The following is a 19,451-nucleotide window of genomic DNA, read 5'->3' on the forward strand; positions in this document are numbered from 1 at the left end:
GGGGGCGGGGAGGGCAGCAGGAGGCTCTTCTCTAGTTAGTGCCCCGCATGGGGCCACGTGATTGGAGAGGTCCCGCCCTCACCCTCCCGAGTCAGGTGTTCGAATCCCGTCTCCAGAACTGGCGGCGTCCCGGTCGGGTCTGCGCGAGGCGCCAGAGGACCCTCCCTGAGGCTCATGGCAGCGCCGGTCCGCTTGGGCCGGAAACGCCCGCTGCCCGTTTGCCCCAACCCGCTCTTCGTACGCTGGCTAACCGAATGGCGGGACGAGGCAGCCAGTAGGGGCCGCCGCACGCAATTCGTGTTTCAAAAGGTGGGTCCGGGCTCGAGGCGGACAGGTGCGGGCTGGTGCGGGCAGGTGCGGGCAGGTGCGGGCGGAGCCAGACAGCCAGGCCCGCCTTGACCCGGTAGGGTACCCCTGCCCCGGCCAGGCGCTGCGCTCGCTCCGGCGGTACCCACTGCCTCTGCGCAGCGGCAAGGAAGCTAAGATCCTGCAGCACTTCGGAGACAGACTCTGCCATATGCTGGACCAGCGGCTGCAGCAGCACGAAGCATCCGGCGGTAAGCGCTAGAGTCAGGGCCGGTGGTCCCCTGAGCCTCCCCTAGGCGTAGGCTCCGTAACCACCTGGGTTAGCTTCAGGTTCTCCACTCATGTCCAAGTTGCTGTTTGACCTCAGGTTAGTAGCTGGCTAGCAGAACCTCACCCCTCTCGCCTGCTACATGAGCTGGCAGCGTCCCAGACCTTCTCTCCTGCTGGGTTCCCTGGCATTGACTCTCTTCCGTTGCTGCAGGTGACCATGCCCCGACTTCATCTGGAGATAAGAGTCCAGCCCGGGAAGGACCCTTTGCCACAGTCCAGGATGCTTCCATGCCAGTGAGACGTGGGCAAGGGGAGTGAAAAGGAAAGTGGGAGCACCAGGAGTTAGATTGTCTGGCTGGGGGAACTTCAGGCCTGGGTCCACCTCTGTCACCAGTGATGCCTGGCCTTTGGCAAATGACTTACTCTGGTGCTTAGTTCTCTTCTCTGTAGCTGGAAATACTGAATGATAATGGAGTCAGGTGAGAGTTCCAGAATCAGACTATTTAGGCCAAGCCCAGTAAGTCATGACGATTGCTATTATTGGTTTTCTTGCCTTACCATCTCTGTTCCCCAGCCAATGGTAAAACTGAGGCTGGGTCAGACAGATTACACGCCCACCCACCCCCCCCACCCCCGGCTCCAACCTTTCCACCATCTCATCCCAGCCTTACAAGTCCTCCCATCATCTGACCCAATTTCCAGACAGGGAAACTGAGGGGCAGCTGAGGGATTCATTCGGGCCCATGTAGCCTGCTGAGACAGGGCCTGAACCTCGGCCCTGCCAGGGATGCAGTCCACAATGGCTGATTGGTTTCCATGTTCAAAGCCACAGTGATTCTTTCAGCTTCCAGCCCAGCCCAAAGCAGGAGGCTCAGGCAGCTACTGGCCGGCTCGGCACTCAGGCGCCCGCGAGATCCTACTGCTGCTCTACAGGGAGCACCTGGTGAGCCCGTGGCTGGCCCGGGAGGCAGGAGCACCCAGGCACTGGGGCCTGAGGCTCCTGGAGGAGGTTGGCCCTAGTACTGCACCTACCTATCTTAGCACCCTAGCGCCTAGCACTTATCTGGATTACATTTCTGCCTTGATTACAGAATCCTAGTGGCCACGGCTTCCTAGCCAAGGAGGAGCTGCTGCAGGGGTGTACCCAGAAAGCCCCCAGGGTGAGCCCTGAGCAGGGAAAGGATGGAGCTGAGTGGCAATGGGTTAGACCCTAAGCCCACCAGGGACTTCCCTTCTTGGGAGCAGGCGGTGGCTTGGGGCCCAGGGAGGTGGACTTATGGTACCGCCAGGAGCTTTCTAAGGGTCTCTCTTCCCCTATGGACAGGTGGCCCCTGGGAGTACTCGACCCTGGCCAGCCCTCCGCTCCCTCCTGCACAGAAACCTCGTTCTTAGGACACACCGGCCAGCCAGGTGGGGTCGACTACAGGGGGAGACAGGAGGTGTGTGTTGGGCGTTGGGGGGCGAGGGGGGAACATGGATGAAGTTCTGAGCGGGGCACTGCCGTCACCCAGCAAATCGCAGGCCTTGTGCTGTTGAGTTGGGTGTGGGAAAGGAGGGCCTTACTTGCAGGAGCCCGTATCGTGGGAGTACCAAGAGGACCCGAGAGACCAGGCACTAGGCAGCGGGGAGGAGAGGGTGCCACAGGTTTTACTGGAAGAGCGGAACGCCTTTGCTGAGGACCCAGCATTTGGACACGTCTTAGAATTTAGTGGGGGAGAGATGCAAGGCAGCACTCTGGAGAGGAGGGACAGGGTGTCTGAGATGTGCTTGTTGTAGACCGAGAGACGTCCCTGGGCAGGTCCCAAGAAGGCTATCTGAGGAATGAGAACACAGCCCGGGGAGTGACTTGCTTGGGCAGGGGTCGCCAGGGCTGGTGGGACCAGCCAGGCTGGGGGCAGGCAGGAGGACGGGCCAGGTGTGAGTGAAGAAGGGAGATCTGTGTTCATCAGGTACTCGCTGACGGCGGAGGGTCTGGAGCTCGCCCGGAAGCTGGCTGAGTCAGAGGGCCTGAGCTCACTGGACAGTCCTATCAGGCCAGAGGAGCCCCCTGGGGAGGAGCCAGAAGTGCCAGGAACGGCCTCTGCTGAACTGTGAGGAGGAGGGGGAAGGGGGGGGGCCCTAGGGGGTGGCAGAGTCTCCCAGAAACAAGGCCAGCCCTCTCCCCATCATCTCCAGCTGAGCTGCCGCACCCACTTGGTTGCGGGGGGGTGGCGGTGTGGGGGGGCTGCCTGGCGCCGGTGTCCTGGCCTCAGGCACGCCGACGCCCCCCTCCCCCTTGTAGTGGCGCCAGTGAAGGGAGTGTCCAGCAGCCACCCCTGGAGCTCGAGCCTGGAGAGTACAGGGTGCTGTTGTGTGTGGACACCGGCGAAGCCAAGGGGTGAGGGGGCTGGGGGCGGAGGAGCAAAGGAGGCGATGCTGGGGGAGGGGGTGGCAGGGGCCCGCCCTAATCTAGGCCGCCTGTCTCACAACTCCAGGGCGGGGCACAGGCCACAGCTGCTCCTCGAGCTACAGCGTCTGCGTGTGCCCTACATGGTGCGCAAGCTGCACGTCGGGGACTTCGTGTGGGTGGCTCAAGAGACCAGGCCCAGAGACCCAGGTAGGGGTGTGGACCGAAGGGCAGGTATCCGAGGCAGGGCCCTGAGGGGTCGGGGTGTGCGGGGATATGAGCCTCCGGAACCCTTCTTGGTCTCCTGGCAGCAAGACCCGGGGAGCTCGTCCTGGACCACATCGTGGAGCGCAAGCGGCTGGATGACTTGTGTAGCAGCATCATTGATGGCCGCTTCCGTGAGCAGAAGGTTCCTAGAACGGCCTCGCCGTGCCCCCCATTCCCTCTCGGCTCCAGGGCCCCTCCGAAGCCCAGGGGTGTCTGGCTTCAAGGCAGAGCTCCCATAGCCATTACCCCCATTAGAGATGCACCCAGCCAGCTCCAAGATCAGAGCTCTCGGGCCCCTGTGGGCACACAGTAGGGGCGCAGGGTGACTGGGCTGGACTGAGGGACATATTCCAGAGCCCTTGGGCGGCCAGCGCCCACGGTCCAGGATAAACAAGACCCAGACCTCCAGGAGTGGAAGCAAAGCGGCTCAGTCTGGGTACTGGCTGCTGGGCTGGTCGCACAGAGAGGCCGTGTGTGGACCGAGAGCGTGGGAGAATGCCCGTCATTCAGAGATGATGGGAGGCTCTTCCTGACAACGGTAACAGCGTGAGCAAAGGTGGAGGCCCCGAGACAGGCAGAAAAGCTAGGGAAGACAAAGAGGTGGACTGGTGACGATTTTGAGTGTGACATGATTGACAGCTGGCACCTGACCCCCCCCCCATCTTGTCTCCCTCCCCAGTTCCGGTTAAAGCGCTGTGGCCTGGGCCACCGAGTGTACCTGGTAGAGGAGTATGGCTCGGCGGGCCACCTCAGCCTTCCCGAGAGCACGCTGCTGCAGGCTGTCACCAACACTCAGGTGAGCCCGGAGGGCCAGGCCAGGTTGGCGGGGACCCCATAGTCCGCGGCTCCAGCAGGGAAGCCCCTTCCTCTCCTGGGTGGGCTCCTCTCTTCCAGGTCATCGATGGCTTCTTTGTGAAGCGCACAGCAGACCTCAAGGAATCGGCTGCCTACCTGGCCCTGTTGACCCGGGGCCTCCAGAGACTGTACCAGGTGAGCGGTTGCCCCTGTCCCTGTCCCCCCAAGTACTTGGGCCCTGGGCTCCCCTGAGGAAGTGAAGTGAGCAAGATGCCTGGTGTTCGGGCTGGCCCATTGAGGCCTAGGATTGGGCAAGGACTGGCCGGGGGGGGGTCCCCTAGAGCTGGCCGGGCCTCACTTCCCTCTCCCCTCAGGGCCGTACCCTCAGCAGTCGCCCCTGGGGAGCCTCCGAGGCCTCTGAATCAAGGCCGGGGCCCTCCCCAAATCCTCTGTGCTCACTCCTCACCTTCAGTGACTTCAACGCAGGTGCCATCAAGAACAAGGTACTGCCTCGGCCCACTCCTCCTCATGTGGCCCAGCCCCAGGCCACTCCTGACACGGTCCTCCCCGCTCCTAGGCGCAGTCCGTGCGCGAGGTCTTCGCCCGGCAGCTGATGCAGGTGCGCGGAGTGAGTGGGGAGAAGGCGGCAGCCATAGTGGACAAGTACAGCACCCCCGCCAGGTAGGCCCCCCGCAGAGCTCGTGGGGGGCGGGGGTCCTCCACCCCTGCCCTACCTGGCTCTACCCGTGCCTCGTGGTGGGGTCTGGCTGGACAGACCCAGAGAGGGACAGACCCAACTGAGTTCCCGGAGATCAGGTGGTAAGGCAGACTGAACCCGCTAGGACCAGACCATATCCCAGGCCCCTAGGGGAGGCTCCAGGAGGGATGGACACCTTCTGCCGGGTGCAGCAGAGGCGGCTTCTAGAGGAGGGGTTTGGGCCATGAAGATGGGGCCAAGTGAGAACATTTGCAGCTCCATGAAGGGAGGGTGAGCTGGACGGAAGAGGGCCTTGAATGCCAGACTCAGGAAGTATGGCAGCAGTCCCGACTCCTTCTGTCTGGCTCCCACGATGGTGGCCTAGCTGCCCGGAGCAGGCCATCTCTCCCCTATTGTCAAGCTTTAGAAACTCAAACACCCCACCCCACCCCCAGCCTATTGGCCGCCTATGACGCCTGTGCCACCCCCAAGGAACAGGAGATGCTGCTGAGCACCATCAAGTGTGGCCAACTGCAGAGGTGACAGCAAGGAAAAGAACCCGGGGGAGGGGTTAGGGCTGGGGTGCTCTGGCCCATGGCCTGACCATCCCCTGCTTCTTTGTGCAGGAATCTGGGGCCCGCTCTGAGCAGGACCTTGTCCCAGCTCTATTGCTGCTACGGCCCCCTCACCTGAGCTATGCCACGAGGTCGACTCTGCCTGCCCACGCACCCCCCCCCCCACCTTCACAGGCTAGCCAGTTTTTTAATCCGAATCTGTTTGGCCACAATAAAAATATAAGTATTTGCAGCTTTCTGTATTATGGAGATGATGCTGGGCCCCACAGGCCTTGTGAAGTATCCAGGCAGGAACTGGGGAGACCAGCAGGTCCACTGGTTTTTAAACTGAGCTCCTTGGGACCCTGGGGTTCCCTGGGGGAGCACTAAGACTACCAGGGAGATGGAGTCAGTGAGGCGTTGCAACTTTGAATCTAGTTTATGTCGGTCAGAGTTCCCCGATCAAATAACATTTCCTTCAATAACAGGTTCTGTATTTTGGAAAAGAAATGTCTGGAAAGTGCTCATGGCCTAACTGCCTCATTTTATGGATTGGAAAACTGAGGCACCGGAAGCTACTAGGGTTTAGCCAAATTGATAGTTTGAGGCCACGCTGGGAGTAAAAACCAAGGCCTCCATTGTCTACAGTGGGGTTTCCCAGGTCCCCCTCAAACCAGTCAAACCCCAATTCCTGGGCTGGGTCCTGAAGTCTGCAGCCTTATTACCTCCCTTCTCACAATGTGCATGGTCGGCCAATCCCGGCCTTGGGGATGCAGTTCCCAGCTCCTATCTGTGGGGCCCCCTGAGCCTGAACAGAGACATTCCCCCCTGCTTTGGGTGACTGGCCCGCCTCCCACAGCCGGGCCCCTTCCCCCATCCGGGGTTCACTATGGTGTTCCCCACCCACCTCAGCCACCAGGACTCCTTCTTTCTCCCTTTATTGCCTTTCTCTTTCTACTCTTCACAACAGCATCTGCCCTTGCAGCGAGCACAGACATCCCTGAGCCCCAGGCTCTCCGGCTGCAGGAAGCCTCTCCCTCCCTGAGGGTCCCCCCCACCCACTCCTCAGAAAGTGTAGGCCCCCACGAAGACGGTGAGTCTCAGTACAGAACTGGCCCGGTAGCTCATGAGGGAGTTCATGGTGACCATCTCGAGGTCCAGCACGTACTCCCGGGGGCCCGTCACAGGCCGGGCGAGGACCAGCATGGCGCTGACATTGTTGATTTGCTGCAGGGCACAGTGGGTGGGGGGGACATGTAGATCACGTCAATCTACACGCCTGTCCTGGCATCACCTCCCTGCCCCATATCTTGAACCCACAAGCAGATGGCTGTGAAGGAGAGAGCCGGTCAGGCCGTGATCTCAGGCTCCCATCCGGCTCTGTGATACCCATGACATCTTGGCTCTGGTGCACCCAGGCTCCCACCCTCAGAAATCTCCCACTGGTGCTCTTCCCGCCCTTTCCATCTAGTTCTTTTGTCTGACCAAAGCCAAGGCCAGATGAAAGACTCTTGGGAGTGATGGGGCCTTTGGTGACCTGGAGCAGGCGACTTCCCTTCAGAGCGTCCAGTTTCATAAAGAGAAAACAAGGACTGATACCAGATAAACCCTCAGACCCCTCTCATTGTGAATCAGGCCTGGACCCCTCCTGCCCAACAGTTCCACCAGCAGCCAGCTGGGTTCTTGGACCCCAGACCCCACATCAACCCCTGCTGCCTCTCTCTCCAAGGCCCAGCTCCATTTGCTTGCCTTCCCCAGACACTGCTTTGTCTGTTACTTGGACAGGCATGTGCCCTGTCCCAATGGCATGTCCCATGCCAGTGCCTTGTTCTAAGGGTGAAGAAATTGAGGTCACATAGAGAAACCAGTGCAGGGACTCAAACCCCAGTGTCCAAGTGTCTGGTCAGAACTGCATTTAACAACCTGTAGTTTGTACTGAGGGAATTTAGAATACCCCTACCTTTCTACAGAAATTCCACCTCCTGGGGGGATGTGGGGGCTTTGAGAGAAGAGGCGGGGCATGGTGCTATAGCGGACTCTTTCACTTAAGGTTGCCTGGAATTCAGTTTTGGATTATGCATGTTAGTTGATGGGTGCCGTTAGGGGAAAGCCTTACCCTAATGTAGAAGTCCCCCTGCGAGTTTCCTGCACGGATCTGGAAGGCATTGTAGGCACCAGGGTAGACAGAGGTCGCTTGGATCTGGAACACATCCGCGGGCACACTGCGCTCCGAGGTGATGCTCATGTAGCGGTGCACGATGGAGGAGGGCTGCTCCCGGCACAGAGGGTTGGAGGCCGGACAGAGGCAGCGACTAGAGGCCCCAAAATGGGGACACGAATGAGGTCCCAGCCCATATCCCAAATCTGGTCCCACCCTACAAACAGGGATCCCCCAAAGGATCCTCCCACTCTTGTCAGAACAGTTTGCATGGTTTACTCATGAAGAACTACAATTCCCATAGACCCTTGAGGCACCGGCCAGGCCAAACGGTGGCCTGTCTGCCGCAGAGCCCTCTGGGCGTTGCAGTTTTCAAAAAGGGGGGGGGGGGGGTGTCTGGCATCGCAATGACTCACTTGTCAGACACCTGGACGTAGGGCTCCACGCAGCGGTTGGTGTCCACGCAGCGGTAACCCCCGTGAAAGTTGACACAGGTTTGGGCCTCAGAGCACTGGTGTGCACCCGACTCACACTCATCAATGTCTGTGTCCGGGGAAAGGGGGCTGGAACCCAGATGTCGGGCCAGCAGCCCCTGATACCACCCTACCCGCCCCACTAGGGCCACCCATACCTTGGCAGAGGCGCGTGGCCAGCAGCTGATAGCCCTGCGGGCAGTGGCAGGAGAAGCGGCCAGGCTCATTGACACAGCGGTACTGGCAGAGGTAACTGGAGTAACTGCACTCATCGATATCTGAGGGACAGTGTGGATGAGGGCTCTGGACCAAGGGCAGTCCTCCCCGTTCAGTCCCAACAAGGTTTATACAGAGAGCCCGGCCCTGTGTTGGGCTCGGTATGGAAAGACGGAGGGGTGGTGAGACAAAACCTTCAAAGCTCAGTACGGGGACAGAGGAGCCAAAGAAGGCTCTGCCCAGACTGCCCGGCTCCCAGAGCTCTTTGCCCCAGCACTGCCGGTCAGTCCTGAATGGAAGCACTAGAGGCTTGGCTTTAAGTCCTGACCGAGTCTGGGGAACCTCAATGTCCCTGTCAATAAAATGAGTGGGTTAGACTAGATGTACCTTGAGGGCCCAGCCTGTGACAGTTTCCAGTAACTTGCCGAATTCCTGCAACCCACAACCAGCCTAAGCACACAGTCCCTCCCACCCACCACGAGCTCATAGGCAGGAGCCATGGGTCCTGTTCTGGGTCCCCTCATGCGGCCTAGCACCGAGCCAGGCACCAGTGGGGCCCATACAGCAGCAAAGCATAACATAAACAGGGTACCTGGATGGCTGACAAGGACTGAGGAGTCCAGAGAGGACCCCTGGTGCCACCTCACCCTAGCTGTGTGACCTTGGCCAAGTCATTTAACTTCTCTTCATTGAAGGACTTTATACTTATGATTTTTTTTAGCAACCCTCCCCCCAAACCTCGGGGGAGACACTACTGTCCTCGTTTTGCCGAGGAAGGAAAAACTCATACTTTCATCATAGGATCACTGGCAGGATTAAACAAGGCCAAGTATGTAAGGGAAATGGGCTGCACATGGAAGGTTCTCAACAAATGGTAGTTCACTTTAAAACATTGTGGCTTGGGGCCTGATGAAGCCTGTCTTGTTATGTCCCGCCTCATCCTCAAGACAACCCACTTCACAGAAAAAAAATAGGCTCAAAAGAGTGGCGGACCCTAGTCCAGGATATGAATGCGTGTCCACTTGACTCCCAAAGAGGGGAGCACCCACATCCTTTGTCAGCCTCCCCACTGAGCTCCCGTGCTCCCTCGTGCTCCTCCCCACCCCGTGCCTTCCCCCCAACCCCCCCCCCAAGGCTGGGAGTTCTGGTAGGCCGGTGTGCAGGTACCGGCCAATCAGCCAGGCACAGAATACAGAGGAGTTATGTGGGTGTGGAAGAGACAGGACAGGGAGGTATCAAATGGAGGGCTGTGAAGCAGGAAAAGAAACACAGCATGACACGGCCTGGGAGCCCCATGGAGGAACCCCACGGAGGACGGTGCGGGGAGCTCTCACCATTGCAGGAGAAGCCGTCCCGATGTAGCTCATAGCCCTGGTTGCAGCGACACAGGAAGGTCCCATAGGAATTGAAGCAGCGTTGCTCACACGGAGCCCCCATGTCACACTCGTTCACATCTTGGGGTTCAGGGGCAAAAAAAACCAGGAGGGGTGGAAGCCAAGGAGCTGCCCAGAGTGCCCACTTTCCCCAGGCCGGTCAGAAAGAGAGCTCCGGCGCCCCCGCCCCGCCCGGCCCAGGGATGGAGGAGCCTAGCCTGGCCCAGCCTCACCTACACAGGAGCGGTTGTTGGGTCCCAGCTGGAAGCCCGGCTCGCACTGGCAGCGGAAGGAGCCGGGCAGGTTGACGCAGCGGTGCTGGCAGTAGCGGTAGCGGCACTCGTCTATATCTAGGAGGGAGGTCGGGGGAGGGGGCAGAGGGCACCGGTCAGCCAGGACTCACCCAGTCCCGTGACCAGTGATGGGAAGGCAGAGGTGGCAGGGGATGAGGGCCAAGCCTGACGGTGGGGCGGCGCAGGGGGTCTGGTGCTAGGGTGAGAGCTGGGCCAAGGGCATGGGGTAGGGACTAGAGACGCTCTTTCCGGACTCACCCACACATTCAGGCCCAATCTTGCGGTAGCCGTCGGGGCAGGTGCACTGGTAGGAGCCGGGCAGGTTATGGCAATCCTGGCTGGGGCGGCAGTCGTGCAAAGCCTGGGCACACTCGTCCACGTCTGTAGGAGACACCACTCAGCCCCTGCCCAGGAGCCCGTGCACCACCCAACATGACAGACACCTCCTCACGGGGAGGACACAGATTGGGGACGGTCCGTCAGCCTGGGAGCCACCAGGAGAGGATCCTGCCCGGACTCCCAGGAGTGCTGACTCCAGGGCCTTCCTCCAAGGCTCATGGCAGCCGGGGGCGGGGTCCAGATCAGGAAGAGGGGTAGGGAGCAGAAGCTGAGGAGGACAGCTCTGGCAGTGGGTCTCCAGCAACTGAGAAGGGGGCTCCAGGTGCTCGCTGGAGCAATGGGACAGGAGCTGGGATCACCGGCGGCAGGCCGCACGTGAAGTGAGGATCCGGAGGGCAATCCGGTTAGCCCCTGCCCGTGAGCAAGGGAGCAACTGTGGTCTGAGTCGTTAAGATGCAGTGATGCTTGGTGGGAGGACTGAAAGCCCTGGAGCCAAGGGGACCCTCACTCACCCACACAGCGCTCTTGCTCATCAGGTTCGTAGCCTGGTAGGCAGGGGTTGGGGTGTTCAGCGGGAGGCACTGGTGGTGGCGGTCCCTCGCCATGCAGGTCATTGATGACGGCGGCTGAGCGGGGCAGGCACAAGTAGCCCCCATAGTGGTTGATGCATTTCATCTCCCCCTTGCAGGCCTCAGGGATGGTCAGGCACTCGTTGACATCTGCAGAGAGGGGCCTGCTGGGTACAGCCAGTCTCTCGGGCTGGCTGCGAAGTGGGTGGCAGGCAGGAGCCCAGCTCGGCCTTCTATAAGCTGTGTGGCCCAGGCAAGGCCTTTCCTCTCTCAGCTAAGGTAGTCTGCTCAGGACCCCTCCCCGAGGCCTGCTTGCTCCCATAGGCACCTCCATACTCTTGTCCCTAAGAGGGTCTCTACTCCTCCCCAAAGCCCTGGCCCTGGCTCAGCCCGAGTGACATGCAGGCCTCTTTACCCCCACCCCACAGACACTGCCCTCCCAGGACATGATAGGAAAGTAGTCAGAGGTATCCAAGACCCAGCGTCTCTGGCCAACTGAGGGGTGGGGGCAGGGTGTCCTGGGTTTCTCGGAGAGGGAGGGGCCTACATGGCTTCTCCACTCCTAGCCGAGCTGGCCCCCAGAGAATCAGTGCTGGCCTCTGCCAAGCCAAGCTGGGCAGAGGACAGGTCAGGGCTCCCAGATGCGGTTCTTGGAACTAAGGTGCCAATCCCTTTCCCAGTTCCTGGTGGTGGGTCAGTCCCCCAAACGTACTCACCCCGGCAGTGCTGGCTGTCGGGGTCCCACTCATAGCCATCTGTGCATTCCTACAAAGGGACCAGAGATGACCAGCAGATATCCCCAGTCCCCTTCAAATGATCAGGCCAGGATCAAGGGCCTGAGCCTGGACACCCTCCCAGCCTGCTTCAAACAATGGCCCTCAGCCGATTCACCAAGCAGGGGAGGGGAGTCTTCCCCGGCAGTAACCACCCCGGGATCCTGGTCTCTGTGGCCCTACCCAGCCCATCCCAGGCCAGCGGCCCCACTGTCCCCACCGTGTAGCTGTCGGGCTCCTCCGAATCCTGGGGAGACGCTGCCCCCAAAAGCAGCAGCAACAGCGCCCAGAGCAGTAGAGACCCGGGGAGGCAGGAGGCGAAGGGGAGCATCCTGGGGCTGGGAGGTGGTGGTGGTGGAGGAGTAGTGGGGGAAGGGGGGGTCAGGGCGCTTCTGCCACGCACCTCCCCCACATTCCCCGTACCAGGACTCAGAACCCTGGCCCCAGCCGCCTCCCGCTCGGGACCGGGCTTGGGGTCCCTGAGCTTCCCAGGGCCAAGGGCCCACTCCTCCCGCAGGCCGGGAATCGGGGCCCACCCGTCCCGAGCCGCCCCGCCCCCGCCCGGTCCCCCAGTGGCGCCGGCCGAGGAGCGCGGGCCTCTCGGCTCTGCGCTGACGCCGACTCCACCGAGACTGCCGCTCGCGCCCTCCCCACACGGACCGCCACTCACTTGAGCCCGCGACGCCCCCGCGGCCCGCGTCTCCGGCGGCTCGGTGGTTCGGGCAGTGCCTGCGGACAGACGGACGGGCGGACGGCGCAGCTCCCTGGACGCGCGGCCCCAGGAAGCGCCCCCCGCCCGTCCGCCCGCCCGCCCGCCGCGGCGCGGCCCACCCCGGCGCCTCCGCCCGCCCCTCGGCGGATTCCTGAGCCCGCGCCAGGGGGAGGGACCCCGACCCCCCGCTTCTCCGCCCCCGGCCAGCCGCAGGCCCCCACCCGGTCCCCCGCGGCGCTGCCCGGAGCCGCCTCCCGGCGCAGGGCCAGGGTCCCCCTAGCTCCCCATCCTGGGGGTATGGCCTTGATGCCAGGGCCCCAGACTCATCTGCGAGCCTCTAGGCCCTCACTTTGCGCACCCCACTCTATCATCCTGCGCACCTGGACCCAACCTATTCTGGGCTCCTAGAATTCCACCCTGGGCAACCACGTGTTAATGCTGGGGCCTCCACACACTCGGCGCCTCCCAGAATGTCATCCTGGGCACTTGGACCCCACCTAATCCTGGGGCTTCCAGATCCTCGCCCTCCGCCCCCCACAATTTTATTCTGCGCACCCGGACGGTCACTCTGGGACTATCGAAATTTCATTCAGGGTCCCCACACCCTCGCCCGAGGACAAGACGCTCCCAGGCCCAAAACTGTCCAACTCTCTCCCTTCTCGCCTCCATCCCTAGGGCTGTCAGCCAGGTGGTCCCTTCACTGGAAGACGGGCTTCCTCCCAACAGTCGGTCCGCGAAACTACAACAGTTTGGGAACGGGGTCCGCAGTTCCCTTTTGGCCCAGAATGAATGGAAGCCCCGGAGAAGGCAGGCAGGGCTGAGCTTGCGCGTACAGGACGCCAGGGTCGGGTGCCAGTGCCCTACCCGCCCTCCTCCCAAACGGGTCCCCACCCCCACCCCCCAACCTCGGGGTGTCTGCCTTCTCTCTCACGCAGAAGGCGCGCCTTTCGGGGAGGAGTTTGGGCGGAGTTGGCTCCCAGGAAGGGGCGGGGCCTCTCCCTGCCCACGTCTCAGGGCGGGGCCAGACGGGAAAGGGCCGCGGGTCCCGGGATCTCCTGCCTGAGGGCAGACGAAGTGCGGGAACTGCTGAGCGGTCTCTTCCGTTTCCCATCCTTGTTTATCTTCACGGTCGCCCCCAGGGCAGCTCCACCCAGGGAGAGGGTGTACTGCTGGGGGCACATGGGTCCTAAGGTCTAGCCCTTGGAGTTCAAGGTAAATCGGAGAGTGCACGCCCCTCCCTCCCCAGATCCTGGGGGCCAGGGGGACTAGGGTGCTAAAAAATAATAGCTCTTTAAAACCAAAAAGATAGTCAATAACAAGTGTTGGCGAGGATATGGCGAAATTGGAGCCCTCATACACTGTGGGTGGGAATAGTCCTCTTTGAAACAGTTTAGCAGGACCTCAAAATGTTACCGTACATGACCCAGAAATTTCACTCTTCTTTATATACCCAAGGGAAATGAAAACATATGTCCACTGGAAAAGATCCATATACATCATTCATAGCAACACTGTTCGTAAGAAGCAAAATGTAGAAACAATCTAATGTCCATTAATTGATGAATGGATAAAAATATGGCAATGTGATGGAATGTTATTCAGCCATAAAAAGGAATGAAGTACTGATGTGTGCCTAAATGAGGATGAATCTTGAAAACATTACCCTAGGTGGAAGAAGCCAGACACAAACAACGTCATATTCCACTTATAGGACACATCTAGAATAGACAAACCTAGGAGACCAATTAGATTAGTGTTTGCCAGGGGAAGGCGGGGGACTAGAGGGCGGCTCCCAATGGACATGGGGTTTCTTTTAGAGTGATGAAAATACTCTGAAATCAGATGGTGGTGAGGATTGTCCAGTTGTGCAAATACACTAAAACTACTGAATTGTATCGAGGTTTTTTTTTTTTTAATTTACTTAAGTTATCTCACATGGGGCTCAAACTCACAACCTCAAGATCACAATTGTGTGCTCTTTGAGCTCCAGTGAATTGCATACTTTTGTTTTTTTAAGAGATTTTATTTATTTACTTGAGAGAGAGAGGGGAGAGGGTCAGAGGGAGAAGCAGACTCCCTGCTGAGCAGGGAGCCCGATGTGGGACTCCATCCTGGGACTCCAGGATCATGACCTGAGCTGAAGGTGGTTGCTTTACCAGCTGAGCCACCCAGGTGCCCAAATTGTATACTTTTAAAAGGCTGAATTTTATGTCCTGTAAATTATGTTCCAATAAAGCTGTTAATTTAAAAAAATATAGTAAAAATAATAGTTCTTGGTTGTCAAGGTGTAACCTTCCCAGGTACCAGCATGCATCTCATGAAATCCTCCTGCCAAGCCAGGGAAGGGGTGCTATTATCACCCTGTTTCATGGGTGAAAGAGGCTGAGATTTGTCCAGGAACAGCCAGAGTGCTAAGGACAGGACCTGAACTCAAGTCACTCTGCTTCCAAGACTCCCCGGGCTCTCTGCCCAGGACCCACCATTTGAATACCTCTTCTGTGTCAGCCGGGGTCAAAGGTGCCCACAGTCGTTCCTCGCCAAAGGAACTGTTGCCACTTAGAGATGAGGTTGTGAGGCCCGGAGGGGAATGACTGGGTACACAGTTGGCAGCTCCATTTTTGAGTCTTGGCACTGTCAGGCAGGAGTACGCCCACCACTTGGCATTGCCTCCTTGCAGTGCTCCCCCTGACCTCCAGGACCTTGACTTTCCCTGTCCTCATCCCTTCTGCACTCAGTCTGGCCCCTCAGGCCCACCCGACCCCCTCACCCCCATTGCCATACTGTGAGAAGAACGAGGAACAGGACGAGGCGGTGGCTGGCACTTACTGTGCCCCAGACCCTGAACTTTCCTACTGAAAACCCGTGACAACCCAGGCACCTGGGTGGTTCAGATAGTTAAGCATCTGCCTTTGGCTCAGGTCATGATCCCAGGATCGAGCCTCATGCTGTCTCCTAGCTCAGCGGGGAGCCTGCTTCTCCTTTTCTCTCTGCCCCTGGCTCCCCCTACTTGTGCTGTCAAATAAATAAAAAAATCATAAAAAAAAAAAACCCTAAACAAAACAAAACAACCATGACAACCAATTGTGAGGTCTACAAACACACATCAAGGCTGCTCCGGACTCAGGGCTGGCCTGGGTGCTGTGGATGCAGGTGCGTCAGATGCGTCTACTGTGGCTGAGACGCAGAAACCAAGTGGGCAGAGGCACAGAAGGGGCTCGAGGGGCTGCAGGTTCCACCAGAGGACAGGGAGCAGGGTAGGCTTCTTGGAGGATGACCCTTGAACTGATTAGGAGTGCTTCCCCCAGGGGGCAATGACAACCCTTCAGCCCCACCCAGGGTTAGAGGCCTGAGGGCCCCCATAGCCCCTGGACTTCACGACACTGACAGCCACACATGGCAACTGCTCACTTTGGATCTGTCTATTCCTGTTTCCTTAAGGACTGACTGATTCATCTCGGTATCCCTAGACTTGCCCAGGTCAGGGCGGGCAGACGGGCTCTGCTGACTGAAGAACAAGGCATAGTGGGCAACAGGTGGGCTGAGGGCGGTAGAGGACAAAAGCCTAAAGGCCGGAGGCAGATCTTGTGATCCAGGGGTCCACCTCCCTCTCGCAACCTGGTTTCTCCGTGGCGGTTTCTCCAGCTCCGCCCTCTCAGCCCCTCCAGCTTAGTTAGCACAGCTTCCTGCTCCCCGCACTCTCTCGCCTACAGCACAATGGCCTACACCATGGCACCAACCGTCTACCTCTCCTGTCTCCTGGCCCTGTTGGTGGCAGGCCTGGCTCAACACATCAAGGACTCCCTCTGGCAGAAGGTAAGTGCCACTCTCCATGCTTCCTATGCTCCTCCCTCTGCAAGGCTCCCACCTGGGGCTCACCCTCTCAGAAACAACTGGCTTTATTCCCATTTCTCAGAGAGAGCAACTGAGGCTGGAGAGGGGACTGACATGATGCCATGGGGCCCGAGCTAACACAGGGGGACAGAGCAGGCTGAGCAACTGGTCCCCTAGCCCGAGCCCTGAAAGGCTGGAAGGCAAGGTCTGGTTCCAGCAATGACTCCTCCACCTGCTCTCTACCAACCACCCCACACCGTCCCCTTGGTTCCTTCTCAGGACCTAGATCCCAACATGCTGAAGCTGGAACAGGTCTTCGAGTTGTTCCGCGCCCAGTACAACCGGAGTTACTCAAACCCCAAAGGTATCCCGGGGCATGTACTTGCCCAGTTTACCCCCTCCCCTTCTCCCATTTAATAGATGAGGAAACCAAGATTCAGGGTGGGGAATGGGCTGGGCCAAAGCCATTCAGCAAGACAACTGGCAGGGCTAGGGGTATCCTCCCTGGTTTCCTAAATGCACAGAGGGCCATGATCATTCTTTGCTATGAAGTTGGAGGGCAGGAAGCACCTGCTGGGGTCTACCCCAGTCCCAGAGAATCGCCCACTTCCACAGCCATTTTCTTGTCACTCCACGCAGCAGGCCAACTACCGTCTACTCATGAGTTCATTCAGAAACACCAAAGATACTCCTCTTGTCCTCAAGCTGGGGACTCACTCTCCATATCCATGAGGTCCCAGCCCTGCTCCTGCCTTCTGGGTCTCATATTCATGGTGGTGGTGGTTTGTGGGGGGGTCTGGGCGGAAGTTCCAGCCCAGGCTGCCCATGCCATGGACCCATAACCCCCTCTCCTTCCCCACCTTCATCAAGTTCCAGCTCAGACCCTGCCGTCAGAGGTGTGGGGCAGGTGTGGGAGGGGGCAGAGGACGACCTGGCAGGAAGCCAGTCTGACCACCTTTCCCTTCTGAGTCACTCTGCCTTCAGACCCTTTACTTGTCTTCCATGTGGGTGGGCAAAGATGTCCCCTTAACTGCCTCTGGGGAAAACCCAACCCTAGAGTGGCTGAGGAGCCACTTCCTTGGCCCAGTTGTCTGCAGCGGGGCCTGCAGTGGCCACAAGAAAGGAGCCAGTGTTCACCTGGGTGGGTGTGAGTGGGAGGGTGCTCAGCCAGCAGCCACTTCCTGCCTCTGGGGGCTTGGGAGGCTGCCGAGAACCATCACCTTTTGCTCCAGAGTATGCTCATCGCCTGGAGATCTTTGCACACAACCTGGCCCAGGCTCAGAAGATGGAGGTAGAAGACTTGGCCACGGCCGAGTTCGGGATGACTCCATTCAGTGACCTCACAGGTATTGGATGCTTCCTGGACCCTAGGTGGTAGGTGGGTAGGCAGAGACTTCTCCGGGGATACTGGCTGATGCACAGGGCTGAACTTCAGCTTTCACTTCCCAGAGAGAGGGACTCTGAGGACCAGAGGCCTGCTGGCTTGCCCCAAATCACAAAAGCAGGGTCTGAGTCCTAGTCCAGCTCAGGGTGGAGGCAGCAAGTGCAGGGGTATGTGTCCCAGGGAGAAACTTGGCTTCTCTCTGGGCCTTGATACCCTCTTAGGCGCCTGCCTCCCTGGGTGTTATGGGGACTCAAATAACCCCGAGTGTGGATGGCTGGAGCGGGAAAGGCACCGTATGGGGGAAAGGGGTCAACACTGTGACCCTGGTGGCCCTGTCCAACCCCCAGAGGAGGAGTTTGAGCAGCTCCATGGGCACCAGAAGATAACACCTGGAGAGACTCCTGCTGTGGGCAGAAAAGTGGGGTCTGAAGTGGTGATGGAGTCCGTACCCGCTAGCTGCGACTGGCGCAAGTTGAAGGGCGTCAAGTCACCCATCAAGGAGCAGGTATCTACCCCCATCTGGCCCAGTCTAGCCTCTGTGGCACGGGAGCGGGGGGTTGCAGGGGTGAGGGGAGAGGCCCGGACACCTTCCCACTGGCCCCCTCCCGGCTAGGGAAACTGCAACTGCTGCTGGGCCATGGCCGCTGCGGGCAACATCGAGGCCCTGTGGAGCATCAGATACAACCAGTCTGTGCAGGTCTCCGTGCAGGGTATGGCTGAAAGAGGGGGGCATGTGATGGGGGGAGAATGGGGGTGCAGTGAGCCCACGCCATCCTGTCTTGCGCCAGAGCTGCTCGACTGCAACCGCTGTGGGGACGGCTGCAAGGGTGGCTTCGTCTGGGACGCGTTCGTAACGGTCCTCAACAACAGTGAGTGCCTCTCTAGGCAGCTTTTGGGGGCAGAGGTGGGGCTGGTGGGGGAGGGATGTTCAGGCCCTGAGCCTCCGCCCTGGCCTTGCTTATCTCCAGGTGGGCTGGCCAGCGAAAAGGACTACCCATTCCGGGGGAGCCTCAAACGCCATAAGTGTCTGGCCAGTAACTACAAGAAGGTGGCCTGGATCCAGGACTTCATCATGCTGCAGAACAATGAGCAGAGTGCGGCGGGGGGGCGGGGGCGGGGGGGACGACGTGGGCAGGCCTGGGGGCAGGATGACAGGGACGGACAGACAGACCAGGATAGAGGCAAAAAGACTGGGCTAGAGACCGAGATGGAGGCACAGAGTGGTGGGGGTGGGGGAGAACCAAGAGCCAAGAGCAGGGGGCACACGGGAAGCAGGGCCTAATGGCACCTTCTGCCCCTCAGCGATGGCCAACTACCTGGCCACCCATGGCCCCATCACCGTGACCATCAACATGAAGCTACTGCAGGTGGGAGAGGGTCAGGAAGGGGGGAGGGGCACCTAGGGGAGGTGGCCCCAGACTGAGCTCCTCTGCCTTTGCAGCAATACAAGAAGGGTGTGATTAAGGCCACACCCGCCACCTGTGACCCCTACCTTGTGAACCATTCTGTCCTGCTTGTGGGTTTTGGGAAGACCAACTCATCGGAGAGGAGGAGGGCAAAGGGAGGCCACTTCTGGCCTCATCCTCACCGCCCAATCCCATACTGGATTCTGAAGAACTCCTGGGGTGCTGAATGGGGTGAGGAGGTGAGTGTGATCTTCCCGAGGGGACAGGGCGGGTCAGGCCTCTCCCCTACTTCTGGCCCCATGTCCCCTTGACTTCCTAGGGCTATTTCCGGCTGCATCGTGGGAGTAATACATGCGGCATCACCAAGTACCCGCTCACAGCCCGCGTGGACCTACAGGGGAAGAAGGCCCCAGTGTCCTGCCCCCGCTGAGCTTGTGCCGCCGAGCCTCAGCCCTCTCCCACCATGCCCGCTGCCTCCTCGTTGGCCCCAGCAAAGGCTTTTGCCCATCCTCCTGATCTTGCTATGGCTTGAATAAACCAAGATGAGCTCCTTCCCTTGCATGTGAACTCAGCTGGGGTGGGGAAATGGGTTGGCAGAGCACAGACACCCCACACTCTGACACATCTTAGGCTCTGTGGGGCCCCCCGT

The 19,451-nt window shown here is 59.5% G+C and overlaps 3 protein-coding genes across 12 annotated transcripts in view; 2 read left to right on the forward strand and 1 right to left on the reverse strand.

The window, feature by feature from the left end:
- MUS81 (MUS81 structure-specific endonuclease subunit) overlaps positions 1–8,187 on the forward strand; it is a 10,425-nt gene extending 2,238 nt beyond the window's left edge. The window contains exons 2-17 of one of the 8 annotated variants that reach the window (XM_045065109.1): positions 117–309; positions 428–557; positions 788–870; positions 1,421–1,519; positions 1,668–1,736; positions 1,901–1,986; positions 2,526–2,666; positions 2,858–2,953; positions 3,051–3,172; positions 3,274–3,360; positions 3,909–4,025; positions 4,124–4,219; positions 4,511–4,527; positions 4,602–4,705; positions 5,177–5,260; positions 5,348–5,528. In XM_045065109.1, coding sequence (XP_044921044.1) covers positions 175–309; positions 428–557; positions 788–870; positions 1,421–1,519; positions 1,668–1,736; positions 1,901–1,986; positions 2,526–2,666; positions 2,858–2,953; positions 3,051–3,172; positions 3,274–3,360; positions 3,909–4,025; positions 4,124–4,219; positions 4,511–4,527; positions 4,602–4,705; positions 5,177–5,260; positions 5,348–5,414 — 1,533 coding nt within the window. In that variant the 5' untranslated portion in view covers positions 117–174 and the 3' untranslated portion in view covers positions 5,415–5,528. Of the gene's footprint in view, positions 1–116; positions 310–407; positions 558–787; positions 871–1,420; positions 1,520–1,667; positions 1,737–1,900; positions 1,987–2,525; positions 2,667–2,857; positions 2,954–3,050; positions 3,173–3,273; positions 3,372–3,908; positions 4,026–4,123; positions 4,220–4,398; positions 4,528–4,601; positions 4,706–5,176; positions 5,261–5,347; positions 5,529–8,052 lie in introns of those variants that run through there. The other 7 variants (XM_004770015.3, XM_013044584.2, XR_001176114.2 and 4 more) reach the window with 7 other exon arrangements.
- Positions 5,699–12,300, reverse strand: EFEMP2 (EGF containing fibulin extracellular matrix protein 2). Its single transcript, XM_045065146.1, has 11 exons — positions 12,140–12,300; positions 11,690–11,807; positions 11,413–11,461; positions 10,640–10,846; positions 10,047–10,169; positions 9,729–9,845; positions 9,457–9,576; positions 8,065–8,184; positions 7,850–7,976; positions 7,392–7,587; positions 5,699–6,502 (listed from the first exon to the last, which is right to left on the reverse strand). The coding sequence occupies exons 2-11, from the start codon at positions 11,798–11,800 to the stop codon at positions 6,341–6,343; spliced, it is 1,332 nt and encodes a 443-aa protein (XP_044921081.1). The 5' UTR covers positions 11,801–11,807; positions 12,140–12,300; the 3' UTR covers positions 5,699–6,340.
- A 2,973-nt stretch (positions 12,301–15,273) lies between these two features.
- Positions 15,274–19,354, forward strand: CTSW (cathepsin W). 3 transcript variants are annotated; one of them, XM_045065139.1, is made up of 11 exons: positions 15,274–15,331; positions 15,892–15,994; positions 16,292–16,376; positions 17,245–17,358; positions 17,744–17,901; positions 18,010–18,106; positions 18,185–18,265; positions 18,365–18,490; positions 18,699–18,763; positions 18,838–19,041; positions 19,122–19,354. In XM_045065139.1, exons 2-11 carry the CDS (start codon positions 15,896–15,898, stop codon positions 19,230–19,232), a joined length of 1,140 nt encoding a protein of 379 aa, XP_044921074.1. In that variant the 5' UTR covers positions 15,274–15,331; positions 15,892–15,895; the 3' UTR covers positions 19,233–19,354. The 3 variants fall into 3 exon arrangements, with proteins under 3 accessions (XP_044921074.1, XP_004770060.3, XP_044921075.1); XM_004770003.3 differs by having other exon boundaries at positions 15,312–15,435; XM_045065140.1 differs by lacking the exons at positions 18,185–18,265; positions 18,365–18,490 and having other exon boundaries at positions 15,312–15,435.
- Positions 19,355–19,451: the final 97 nt, after the last annotated feature.

Source organism: Mustela putorius, unplaced genomic scaffold (genome assembly GCF_011764305.1).
Source record: "Mustela putorius furo isolate JIRA1106 unplaced genomic scaffold, ASM1176430v1.1 tig00000127_pilon_pilon_pilon, whole genome shotgun sequence".
Lineage (NCBI taxonomy): Eukaryota > Metazoa > Chordata > Mammalia > Carnivora > Mustelidae > Mustela > Mustela putorius.